The sequence below is a fragment of the Colletotrichum fioriniae genome (assembly GCF_027942845.1).
Source record: "Colletotrichum fioriniae strain IMI 355084 chromosome Unknown scaffold_2, whole genome shotgun sequence".
Taxonomy (NCBI): Eukaryota; Fungi; Ascomycota; class Sordariomycetes; order Glomerellales; family Glomerellaceae; genus Colletotrichum; species Colletotrichum fioriniae.
Genome location: NW_027076838.1, coordinates 726,531 through 739,360, shown reverse-complemented (window position 1 = coordinate 739,360; position 12,830 = coordinate 726,531). Strand labels below are relative to the sequence as shown.

At 54.1% G+C, this 12,830-nt stretch overlaps 2 protein-coding genes across 2 annotated transcripts; one reads left to right on the top strand and one right to left on the bottom strand.

Annotated features, from left to right (window-relative positions):
* Window positions 1-1,851: 1,851 nt before the first annotated feature.
* Window positions 1,852-3,753, top strand: N0V96_002035 (uncharacterized protein; the record flags this gene model as incomplete). Its single annotated transcript, XM_053187930.1, has 2 exons — window positions 1,852-2,017; window positions 2,153-3,753. The coding sequence occupies 2 exons, from the start codon at window positions 1,852-1,854 to the stop codon at window positions 3,751-3,753; spliced, it is 1,767 nt and encodes a 588-aa protein (XP_053055434.1).
* A 1,788-nt stretch (window positions 3,754-5,541) lies between these two features.
* N0V96_002034 (uncharacterized protein) lies at window positions 5,542-7,841 on the bottom strand (the record flags this gene model as incomplete). The annotated part of the gene is made up of 2 exons (XM_065756412.1): window positions 5,542-6,702; window positions 6,768-7,841. The coding sequence occupies 2 exons, from the start codon at window positions 7,839-7,841 to the stop codon at window positions 5,542-5,544; spliced, it is 2,235 nt and encodes a 744-aa protein (XP_065614781.1).
* Between the last annotated feature and the right edge of the window lie 4,989 nt (window positions 7,842-12,830).

The window sequence follows — 12,830 nt, the reverse complement described above, 5'->3', positions numbered from 1 at the left end:
GAGAGTCAAGAGTCAAGAGTGGGAGGTTCATCTCATTTTCTGGGTCTGGTGCTTGGGAAGTGTCTAATGTCGCTTAGCTAATTTCCCGGACGGACCACTCGCTCCTCCCCCCTTCTCAAGTTGCTCCTCCAGCTGGGAGGCAACTGCAGCTTACAAGGTCCAACTCGCTCCTTCCCCCCCGCTGCACCCGCCGATCCCTCCCTAATCAGCCATCTCAGTGGACTAGGCACCTCGGGTACCTTGCAGCTCCGCCTCTGTTAGCTTCTACTATGCAGTACGTACACAGTCAGGTAAGGTACCTTACGGTCTGCATCCTTCCATATTCCTTCACATCCAAAACCCGTTTTATTCCATTGTGTGTACGGAGTATGTACGAAGGAGAGAAAGAGAGACATTATGGTGTGGTACTCGCATCGTGCTCACCGTCGGCCGTTCCTTCTACGTTGCTTCTTTTTGGCCCTCCGCCAATGGTTGATGCAGGACTCAAGAGAGCCCAGCCTAGGCTGGATTCTTTCTCGAACCACACACTCTCAGTCACTCACAAACATCGAGCCCATTTTCACCACACAATGTCTCTCAATCCCCTCCAAGCCCAGACTCTCTCTTTGGCACCTCTAGGCTTCGTCGACGGCGGATTCGGTTGGACCGTTGGCCAAGGGGACCTGACCACGCCTTTACTCACTCATTTGCTGTCGTATCCGCCTATGGACTGGATCTGCTTGGCCTTCCCGCCTTACGGTCTTCCAAGAGCCCAAACCGATAACCCCCCCAACTATGCTTAACCGGGATGACCATTTCGCCTCCCTTTTCCTTGCGCTGTCAGTCTGACAGTCATTCATGACGAACCGTGGCCAATGTGCTTCGGGTCATCTCATTGACTCGACTATAAGCCCAATCCAGATTGCCAGCCCGTATCCTTTCTTCAAGCCCCTGACCGAAGCCCTCTCCGGATGGTAACGTCTCCGTTGTGATCCTCAACCGTCAGTGTCCTTTTGCTTTTCCCGAAGCCCTTAGTCCCGATAATCCCCAGACACTCCACCAGAAGTCTGGGACTCTCTGAAGCTGAGGTTCGTTTCTGGCTCCTACACAGTGGTACCTCTCCACCTCCTTGTCCCTCAGCTTTTCTGTTGTGACTTGCTGCTGAGGGCAGGGGCTTGTTTGCTGTCTGTCGAGTTGCTGCTTGTATCCGTAAGAAACACAAGAAACCCCTCAGTCTGGTTTGGGATAGTGTTGTTGCTCTTACACGTTGCCCAACGCTTCTTTTTCCCGCAGCCAAATTAACCACAGTTCGTGGTCACCAACGGCTCCCCGACTTCCATGGTAAACAAGTGTCACCAGCATCATAGAATACACAAGACGAATACACACACAGTCTCTCCAGTCCCTCCCCCCCCTCCTCAGCCAGACTACCAACCTAATGGCCCAATGCCATCCAATGTAAGGTCATTGGACGCTAGCCTGCCCGCACTTTGGCCCATTCATCCATCTGGAAGTGGGCACACACACACCGTTCGCGCACACACCCCGGCCCAGGGCCCCCGGGGACATGCTAGACTTCTCATGGTCGTACCCATGAAAGTACGGATACTAGCCTTCTACCTAATCTAACCACCATCACAATAATAACATCCCAGTCCCGCCAGTTTTCTTTCCTCCTCTTTCTCTTTCCCTTTTTCTTCCCTTACGAAAACACCGTCAAATGAGTTGATGCCGTCAACGTAGTTTCGTCGTCCCTTTCGTCTCTACACGCGCAAACCTTCACTACCGCTTCACTCTTTTAGCGGGCACTCGCTTCCCAAAGTCGATAATACTCAATTCCCTACTCAAGAAAAAAAGGCAACTTAATTCACAATGAAGGGCTCCATCCTCGCAGTCGCTGCCGCGACCGTCACCGGTGTCACCGCCGCTGCTCACCGTCACGCCCACGCCGACCTCTTCAAGAGAGGCGCTGACCAGGCCTCCGTCTGTGTTCCCGGCTGCACCACCATCTACACCACCATCTATGGCGAGCCTACGCGTATGTCTCTCACTCACTTTCACTCTCATCCATTATCCAGAAACAACCTTGCTCTGGAGCCCTACAGAGTCTTGGGCGGTACGGAGGTGGATAAAGCTTGTATCGATCTTTCTGTGCTGACTTGACGATCAACAGTGGTTCCCAACCCCCCCAGCAAGCCCAGCAGCAAGTCCGTCGCCAGCGCCCTTCCCTCGGCGCCCGCGCCTGCGACCACCAAGGCCGCAGAGAAGCCCACGTCCACCGCGAAGCCCGTGGTGCCCGTCCCGACTCCGGTCCCTGAGCTCTGCCCTACCCCGGGCACCTACACCTTCCCGGCCACGACCATCACCGTGAACCAGACCACCACCGTCTGCGCTCCCGAGACCACCAAGGTCCCTGCCGGTGTCCACACCATCGGCGGTGTCACCACCGTTGTTGTCGAGGCCACTACCGTCGTCTGCCCGTACGCCACCGAGAAGACCAAGGATGGTGTTGTCACCAGCGTCGTCGAGACCACCACCTACGTCTGCCCTACCCCTGGCACTTACACCATCGCTCCCACCACCACGACCGTGACCGCCCCGACCACCTGCGTCTACCCCGTCGTCACCGAGATCGTCCCCGGTACCTACGTCCGCCCTCCCGTCGTGACCACCATCACCGAGACCAGCGTCGTCGTTGTCTGCCCCTTCACCAGCCAGAACCCTGAGCCCACCAGCAGCTCCGTCCCGGTCGTTGTCCCTGCTCCTGCGCCCACCACTGAGGCCCCCAAGCCTGCTCCTACCACCGAGGCTGCCAAGCCCACCACTCAGGCCCCCGCTCCCGTTCCCACAACCTCTGCCGTCGCCACCCCCGAGCCTGTTCCCACCACGGCTAAGACTTCCTCTGCCGCCGCTCCTTCCTCCTCTGCCCCCGCCACCGGCGGCGGCCTCGGAGGCAACAACGGCGACCACTGGGCCATTACCTACACTCCCTTCTCTGAGGATGCCTCTGGATCCTGCAAGACCGCTGACCAGGTCGATGCCGACATCTCCACCATCAAGAACTCCGGCTTCCGCACCGTCCGTGTCTACTCCACCGACTGCAGCACCCTCGAGAACGTCGGCGCCGCCTGCAAGAAGTACGGCCTTCAGATGATCATTGGTATCTTCGTCAAGGAGTCTTGCGACCCCAACTCCGCCGACATCAAGAACCAGGTTGACGCTATTACCGCCTGGAAGCAGTGGGGCATGGTCGAGCTCGTCGTCATCGGCAACGAGTGCATCTTCCAGGGCCGCTGCTCCGCCAGCTCCCTGAAGCAGCTCATCGTCTCCACCAAGGCCGCCATCACCGCTGCCGGCTACTCTGGTCCCTACACCACCGCCGAGACCGTTGGTGTCTGGCAGCAGTCTGATGTCATCTCCGAGATCTGTGACGTTATCGACGTTGTCGGAGGTCAGATCCACCCCTACTTCAACGCCGAGACTGCTGCCACCGACGCCGGTACCTTTGTCAAGGGCCAGATTGAGCTCCTCGAGAGCTCCCAGATCTGCGGCACCAAGCCCGCCTACAACCTCGAGTGCGGATGGCCCTCCGGCGGTAACTGCAACGGCAAGGCTTGCCCCGGTACTTCTGAGCAGGCCACCGCCATTGCCTCTATCAAGGAGCTCGCCGGTGGAAAGACCGTCTTCTTCTCTTTCCACAACGACGAGTGGAAGGACCCCGGCACCTGCGGTTGCGAGCGCACCTGGGGCTGCGGTGACCTCTTCTCCGCTTAAAGAGAATTAGCATCACGAGACCAGGAACAAGTAAGGGAAATCGGAGACAACAAATGGATAGCCCCCCCAATTATTTTCTAATTCAACGTTCGGCACTTGAACACAAAAAAGAGACCAACCGTTCTCCCTCCGACGTTGCCTTGAGGTGTACCCATGAATCCAGATAAAAGACAAAGAAAACCCCCTTCTTTTCCAACGAAGACGATTTGCAACGTTTCCCTTTCAAGTGTACAATGACAATTGGATACCCCACCCCACCCCCGCAAATAGTAGAGGACTTCAAGTGATCCCTCCTCCCTACGGGTTCGAGATCTATATTTATATATATTGCCTCTAGCTTAATTATCTCTGTATATATATATGTATGTGTATGCTCCATTTCGATTCACGTATGGGAGGTCATGCCATGTTCTCGGAGAATGTTTGTATAAATATACATACCTCGATATACCTTGCCAACGTCATTATTAATGTAGTACCCCAGACGGACCCTTAAATAGTTGAACACATATGTGAACCTCTCCTGAACCGTACTGCATTCGGCGCAAACTTAGATCCAGGCCTCATTCACAAGTTCCATGGTGTTCCGCAAAAGGTCAAAAAAGACAAGGCAGCGCAGAAAGGGGGTTATTGTGCAGAACAAAGAACAAAAAGTCTGTTACTGTCCTCCCCATCACGCATCTCCATCTCTCTGCCTTCCTTCAAGGGGGTAATCAACTACCAACACCAATGTTCAAAGGGGCAAGAAGTCCATCTGTAGCATGACGTTGCAGTTGACCCCTCGCCCCCCCCCCGATCTTGATCTCATGTTCTCGTCCGAACTGTTGGTCCGTGAAGTGAACTCGGGCTGGGACGTTTCGCATACCCCAAAGTAATACGTAATGTCCAACAAGGAGAAATGAGATGAAGGGGAGAACAAAAGGCCAAAAATGAAATAAAAAAATTAACAACCACAAAAAGCAATAACGCACATACAAACAAGGCAAGGTCATGAAAAGTGGTATTTCGTCAACGTCTTTATTGGGATATATTCCGCTCTCCATATCGCCCTCCCGCAATGGATTAATCCCAATCCCTCTCTCCCCCCCTCTCTGGCCTTTTCATGCACCTATCTTCTAGTAAACAGACCGAGCCATAAAAATACCAACTCCCCAGAAATGAAGCCAAAATGCTGAAAAATCCAGGTCCCGAGGTTCTCATCCATCGTGTCAAGAGAAGATGTAATGTGTATCCGCGCGTCCCGCCGTGCCAAACAAGTTAATGCAGCCAGGAAACTGATGTCAGCTTCTACACACTCGAGTAAAATACCGACACGTCCGTAGTAAGAATATTGCGGACAAGAAAAAGGGCCAAGAAAGCCAGCAGACACCAACCGATGCCTTGCGTCCTTTACCTTTCCCACTGCCCCTCCGTTACGTCGTTATAAACCCCTCCATGCAGTATGAACAGTGACGACGCTGTGCTGATTGCCAAAATATGAAGAAAGTAAAAGAAAATGATGCTTGTAGAAGTCTCGGACCATAGAAAGTTTTCCCAACCGTCTTTCCCCCAAGCCAGCGCATCGAGGCACTGGCACTTTCTATATGTGGAACACATTCCATCGAATGTGGGCAGGTCGAAGCTTCAAAAACCGAGGTAGAGCTCGTAAGTAAACGCCAAATTGACCAGTGTTGCCACGGCGTGGCAGCCGAAATAATGTCAGAACGCCGCCGTCAAGTAGTTTAACGCGTCCCCGACGCAGCCAAAATTGTCAGATGTAGCTGATGGCAACGGGGGTATCATATCCTTTCAAAAAGGCTCCAAATCATCAAAGATGTCGTACCCTCTTTCTCGCTGAGCCGACAATTTTGATTGAACCACTGCATCAGACAGTATTCCGCTCTGGGTGGATCTCCACCATGGGTCCATGGCCGCCGCTTGATGTGCGTACTCAAATTCGGAGCTGGACGCTATATCGCAACGCTCCAGTTGTACCAGCCCTCCACGAGTGCGATCCATGCAGAGGATATTGAGGTCCTGACCGTCGTTGGTAAACTCGACACCTCCAATCTCCCCAAAGATATCAAATGTCTGCTTGTGGGCTAGACTTTGAATGTCGATGATGTTGACGTAGTCGGCTTCCTCGGCTGCTACGAGGACTTGAGGGCCGCTGCCCGTGGGAGAGAATCTCAAGCTGCGAACACCTGCCATCTCTGAGCGAATCGTGGTGAGTGGTTTGCTGGTACCGTCTGAGTTGGTCCACATTCGAGCGTCCCAGAGTTTCACGCTCATGTCCTGGAAACCGGTTGCAACAGTCCAGCCATTGTCTGACCAGTCACACGCGAACCCAAAGTCACGGTGGCCTCCCAACTCTTGCAATATCTCACCAGTATCCGCGTTCGCAATTAGGACGTTGTAGTTATCACCGACCATTACACGCAAACGACGATCAGCGGATAGAGCTGAACAGTTGATAGGGCAGCCGTATTGCGTATCCAGAACAAACTTTTCGGTGGCTACATCCATGACACGGAAACCTTGGTCATTGGACGCGAAGGCGGCCAGCGGTGAGGATGAGTTCCTGGAAGCATGGATCTGCAAATGGTTGGTTATGCCACTCACGTGGCTGGTGATTTGTCCTTCAGTGTACTTCTTGTCTTGGCTGTAAATGTTTCGCATGCAGTACTCTCCGTTGAAAGTACCCGCAATCAAGATACCGCAGTTGGCGTCCAAAGTTGAAATCTGGACACCAATCATGTCGTTCAGGTCCATGGCCACTTCGCTCTCGCCAGATACGGGGTTGATCCGGTGAACGGCTCGCTGACCCGGGTAGAAGGCATGGCTGCGTCCAGCACATGCTAGAATATTGCGCAACTGGAAATGGGCGAGGTGAACATTTTGACGGACGTCCATGCGACGAAATCTGAAGAAATCTTCGGTATTTCGTATAATCCTGTCTGGCAGATGGGGCTGTGATCATCGTGTTAGCTACAGTTCTGGGTTCGTTTTGTTCCATGTTCCATGAGGCGACTTACTGCCCATATGTCTGAATCTGTCCTGTTGGTGTAGTTCTTGTAGTCCAGGCATCTCCGCTCTCGAGCATTCTTACGTGTCACCCCCAAGGCTTCCCAGTCGATGCCCTGCGCGTCGTATGCGTCGCCCTCCAAGTCCGAGTATCGTACGCGCGTGACATCCCGCGAGACCTGTGCATTGATTTGACGAATTCCAGGACTAGGTCCTCGGGACTGAAATCCGTTACGCCAGGCCCAGCCCTTGAGGAAATCGGTCAGACCAGGATTTTCCGGGCCGAGGGTGCTTGGGTTGGGATTGCTGAGGGCCGGCGGACCTGCATTTTCCCATGCTATTTCGTCCTCATTGGCAACCACTGCTTGGAACTGCTGAAGCTGCTCGGCTACAGGTGGATAGAAAACATCATCGTCGTCGTCATCATCCATGGCTCCAGCATGAAGCATGGGATGGAAAGGAGTCGTATCAAGCGGGGTCGGATGATGGGCTGCTATCGGATCAAGATATGCTTGGCCGGCTGCAATCGATATGTTCCAGTAGTTAACCATATGAGCAGGCGGCCCCGTGGACGTGTGTTGCTCTTGTGGCGGATGCGCGGGTTGGTCGAAGTGATGATTCTCTGAGAACGATTGAGGGGGGTCCATCTCGGCCTCGTTGTCGGACATGGGAGACAAGAGGCTGGTAACTGTCATGACGTGGTCCAAGGGAGCACCTCCATCGCTGTCGCTCATGTCTAGATCGTCGTCTTCATCCTCCACATCTTCGTCGTCGTCATCGTCGTAGTCTTCGTAATCGTCGTAGTCGTCGTGTATAAACGAGCCGGGCTCGTGATAGTAGGATGAGGGTATCACGGGAAATGTTTGGCTGTAAGAAGAGTACGCTGCTTGCCCATGTGTCGGCGGGTCGTGAGGCTGTTGTTGCTGCTGGCTGGGTTCGCGGTGCAGGTGGTATGGTGATTGTTGATCGGAGTAAGTATCGACTGGAGGCGGGGCGGACCCGAGTGCTTGGTGATGGTTTGAGGAAACGGATGTTGCCTGAGCCTGAGAAGGCTGGGATGCCGTTTCCGAGGTCCTCGGCCGCATTGTGGTCTCTTCAATTGTGTGCCGTAGCCGGTGTAGGTGGATCGAAGAACATCGAGGGTTGCTGCACAAGGGAGAGAAACACCCGTGGTCGGGTCGGATAGATGCGTCCTCTCTTGTGGTTGCTATTGCGGCTGCGAATGGAAGTTGAAGGTTGTCTCCCTCCAGAGCCGACACCTCTGTGGACAAGGCAGCAGTCAGTGTTGCCAGTCAGACGTCCAACTTGAGCAAGGCCCGTCTCTTGTTCCTTCTCCTTCCAAACCAAACACACTAGGTCCCAACCGGCGCCAATGTAGAAAGGGTGTGCAACGTCTCTATTGAAGGCGGTAGACAGCTGAGCTCGAGTAAGTGGTGGCAGACGCCAGTGTGCGAGAGAAGCAGCGTGTGAGCGACGTGCAAAGATTCAGAGACGTCGTTGCGGACGTTGTCGGCGGTAGTATGAAAGAGCGATGCGGAAAGATGAGGGCGCTGATGGAGGGCCGTTTGGTGTGGATGCTGGGCTGGGAATGCGGTCAGGCGGATAGGCGGCGAGATCGAGTCCACCTCAGCAGTGGTGTTGTAGCAGGGCGGGAGCGGGACTTGGACCCGAGCGGGATGTCTTTTGGCTGGGATTCCAATGGAAGCGAAGGGAGGACAACTCCGACAGGCAGTGGGTACTCTCCAAGGTACTACCTACGTAAGGTAAGGAAGGTACCTATCTTACTGTGTATGGGAGCGCCAGGTGGGTGGGTGGGTGTTGGCGGCGTAGCGCTGGTGTTGGCAAGCAGCCCGTAGCAAAGGAAAAGGATAATACCGGTAGAAAATAAAAAAAACATAACATAAAATAAAAGGCGCGTCAGCCAAATGGAGCAGTGAAAGGCAGCATCTTACCCAAGGTATCTAGGTATTCCTCAGCCGGGCCTACCTAGCATAGCAGCAGCAGCGCGAGGCGGCGAGTTGGTTGAGTCGCAACTGAACCCCCTTGGGGCAGGCACCACGGCACCACCTTACCACGACGCTTACCTCAAGGCATGTTAAGTCAGGTACTTTCTCGCCACGGAAAGATACCTTGTCTCACGTGGATCATGCACCACACCAAAGGTACTCGCGGTTAACTCAAAGTCGATAATCCTTCGGCCTTTCAACCTCGGTGTGCTGTGACAGGGTCTGATCCCCCAGCTCTTACTACCGTCTTCGGACGCCAACTTTTACCTTCCAATCCATTAGCAAGCACAAGTTCAATCGCAGATGATGCATGAGGAGAACCACACACACACTTCACAGCCAAAACCTGGCACATTTACGTTTACCTCAAGGTATCTACAGTGTGCGGACCTTCTGTGTTCCGACCACACAGAGTGCGAAGTATGGCGGCTATTGTTCTCTAGACCCCATGCGGTTTGCTGCCCCAATGGCTTCATTCCTGAGACGAAATCCACAGAGCTGGAATCGTCAACAATGGCCCAGCCATAGCAGTCGAGTGGCATTCAAAGGAACCACAAGCGAGACACTGTACTGTGATTGAACCGGGTTGCTGAAGCCCTTCGTACGAATAGAGGCGCAAAAGAGCAATGGCGAGCGATATCTCCACACACCGATGCCGGGGGTGTACACCCACTCTCACCAGCCAACCTCGTAGGCTTGTCCTGCCGACGTGGACCCCAGTCCCAGGCCCATATCTTGTCTTGTCTTTTGGAGGTCACTTGGCCTCGGGCTGTGCGGCGTGGCTTCGCTTTCACCTCTCTTGCATCTTTGTAAAGAACGAGGGAGCGAACCGCTGAGAAAAAGGGGCGCTCGGTCTGGAAAGCGCCTGGGCATGAGCTGCCTCGCAGTGTGCGACAAGCGATGCTATGGGACGCCACTTCCCAATATCATATGCATGGCTGACTCTGACGAGAGAATGGTGTGTTGTGTGTGTGTGCGTGTGCGTGTGCTGGGCTGGGCTGGCACAAATGGGCCACTGGCTCGCTCCTTGGGAGTCGGGACTGCTATACACCTTTTGCTTCGAATACAGGCCGAACACGAATGAGACCAAGCACCGCTCTGCCGCTCTGGAGTCTGGACGGGAGCTCCCACCTGGCCAGCCAGCCGAAGCTTCACGCTCCCGTCCTGCCACCTCAGGTCGCACAAGAAGGGTGCCTTGCTGGCTTGCTTCCCAAAAGATTATCTTCCTGCGCAGTAAAGGCAAGTCGCCGCAAGTAGAAGGCAGTGGGGGTGAGTGCTTTCAATTCAATGCCGAATAGTACGGATATCCCACCCGATGAAGGCAAAGATGGAGATGCCCTTCTCTCATTCTAGCTTCTCCCCCCACACACATCACCTAACCTCACCTCCAGGTTGCTGCACATGTTTTGTGCGGCGTGCCCTTCTCCCTCGTGGGCCTCAAGGGCCTGCATTGTTGCATTGCTCCCTCAGCTTTGCGGCTTGCCTGACGTCACGGTCGAGGTGCCGTTGTGACGGGTCAGCAATGGCATCCAACGGCTTCGATTCAAACTGACTCTCACACTGCACTAGTTGGTCATGAGCAGACGCAAAGAAGCCACCCACCTCGACAATGGCGTCCCGACCTCATTCTAGTGCGCGAATAAACCTTTGACCTGCCGCAAGCCTCCTCGACACCGCAGATCCTACCCCGAGATCCAATCAACCACCCGTCGCAATCCGATGGCCCATCTTTACCACTTCAAAAAGGATCTCAACCTGGCGCTTATCGTGTTCAGCTTCTGAGCCTCCTCTTCCCTCCTCCTCCTCCGGCTTACCAGGCATGCTACCTAGACCACCATCTGGCATTGCTCACCTCGTACGATCACTTTGTGTCAGTCATATTCGACTCTGACAAAATCCGCATCTTTCAAGGTGCGTCGAGGGCTCGCCCGGTCTCGAATGCGTGCGATGTGATCTGTCACCCGGGGTTCGTCTCTGGCCCATGGGGCTCGGGTCTGGGCATCCCGGGATGCTAGCCCACTCATGTAAGTCGTTGAAATAGGAAAACGGCCAATGACTAGACCTTCACCGACTGCCACCTAGCAGCAGAGACAATGGGTAAAGGTCTTAGTCCCTGAGGATACAGGCTGCGACTTCTTTTCGGTGGTCGATCCCCTGACTCCCCGCTCGCTTCCTGGTTATATCAAGTTGCAACCAGATATGCGGAACATCGATGGGGTGTTATAGAACTGACAGCTGGCGCTGCTGACACTTCTCGCAAGTTGCAATGTTCTGCGTCCTTTAACCCCATCGAGTGGTCATGTTCTTTGCCTACGCACTCACCAACCCAGGCACACCTATAGAAGCTGACATAACCCGTGAATCAAGCATCCTACCCAACATCTGACCCGGCTGCAACCTCATCAGTATTCATCAAGCCGCATCGACCTACCGAAAGAGCCCGACTGCATCCGGATCCTCAAACTTCCCTGCCAGCCCGTCGACCATCGGAGCCCACCTCCAAGGGCCCCAGCCACGCGCGCGTGACAGGAGGACCGTTGTGGGATGATAAGTCACATTCGACAGCATGCGCTTGTCGAGTTTAACCTCTCACAACCCATTTCCTCCATGACTCCGGTCCTCAGCTCCGCACTTGTTTTCTTTTTCCAGCGCTCGACATTACCCGTTGTCTCTACCTGCCCGGTCCCTTACCTGATGTGTAAGCAGTAACTTGAGGGACAGCAGGGGAGGGAGGGCTATTACCGCTTCTCAAATTCTCCCACACAGTTGGTGCTTACATGCGAGTGCACAAGACCTGTCAGCTCCAGTCAAATCATTTCCGTCAGCAAGCAGGATATTTCAGCAAGTGCGTGAGTGCGACTGACCAGGACCGGAAGGTTTGGACAAATCAAGACCGCTGGAGACCAAGATCCTGTCGTTGCCATCGGCCGACCCCGTTGAAGACGCATTCTGTATCCATATCCATATTCTCAGACGATGTACGTTGGCAACCGGAGGTCTGGAAACCTTGCCAATAACAGGAATCGACATGGCCGCTTGTCATGATTGCTAGCCGTTTTCTCGCCGATGTTGTCTACCCATGTCGAAAGAGAAGTTGTACTTGTCATCGACGCTCCAGCTCATCGACTCGTGTTCGTCTCGTGTCTTGGCCTGTGAACATCTGTAGTCTGAATAAGTCGAGTGGCGGGTAATCGGGACTGGAAGGAAATCCAGGGCCAGGTCACACCTGAACGACCGATACAGCAAGCTACCACCTAAACTCGTGGCCCTGCGCCTCGGGTAGAAGCATACAACCACCCCACAACCACGCCGGATATGAGGTGGAAAAAGAAATACTCAACAGTGATGAGGTCTGAAAGGGGGAGGAGGGGGGTCTCCGGTCCTTCAAGTCTCTCCCGATCCCACCGGCGAAGCTTGGCGGGCCAAAGGCCGTGCGTAAAATCGTCAATCGACTAGCAAAGTCCGCAACGTTGCCGCGAATAACGAACGCAAATAGCTAGGGACGATACTTAAAGAGACGCGAATGAGAATGCGAGCGGCCAAGGAAAGAAAAGAGACACTTGCAGACGGTAAAATGCAAAGTGCCACGGGCGAAACTGGGTATGGACCAATGTCTCGGCTACCTGCAGCTATTGTACACTTCTTAACAAGCCTCTCTCCCTCTCTCTCAAGTCACCCTCCTATTCATTATGAACTGTTGATGCCCGCCAACCCCCGGTCCGAAGTCTGTGTGGTGTTTAGAACATCCTTTTCTATCTCGGGGGGTTGATCGTCCATACCCTTTCTCATTCCAGACTTCCAGTCCGTCCGTCCGTTCCCGTCGGCGGGAGGCTTCCCCTTGTTTTTCTTCCTACCCTTCTCCACAATCTCACCGGTTTACCGGGATTTCTCCCACACCTGGTCATGCTCATTGCTGGTCCAACTGGCAATAAGATCCGTCCCGCGTTGTTTTCAATTTCCAACCTCCCCCCCATTACCCCCTGCCCATTCCGCGACTTCCATGTGCGATGGGAGGCGAAAAAAAAAATGTTTAGTGAGCATCGCTTGTTGGTCCTGTTGGATAGAGGG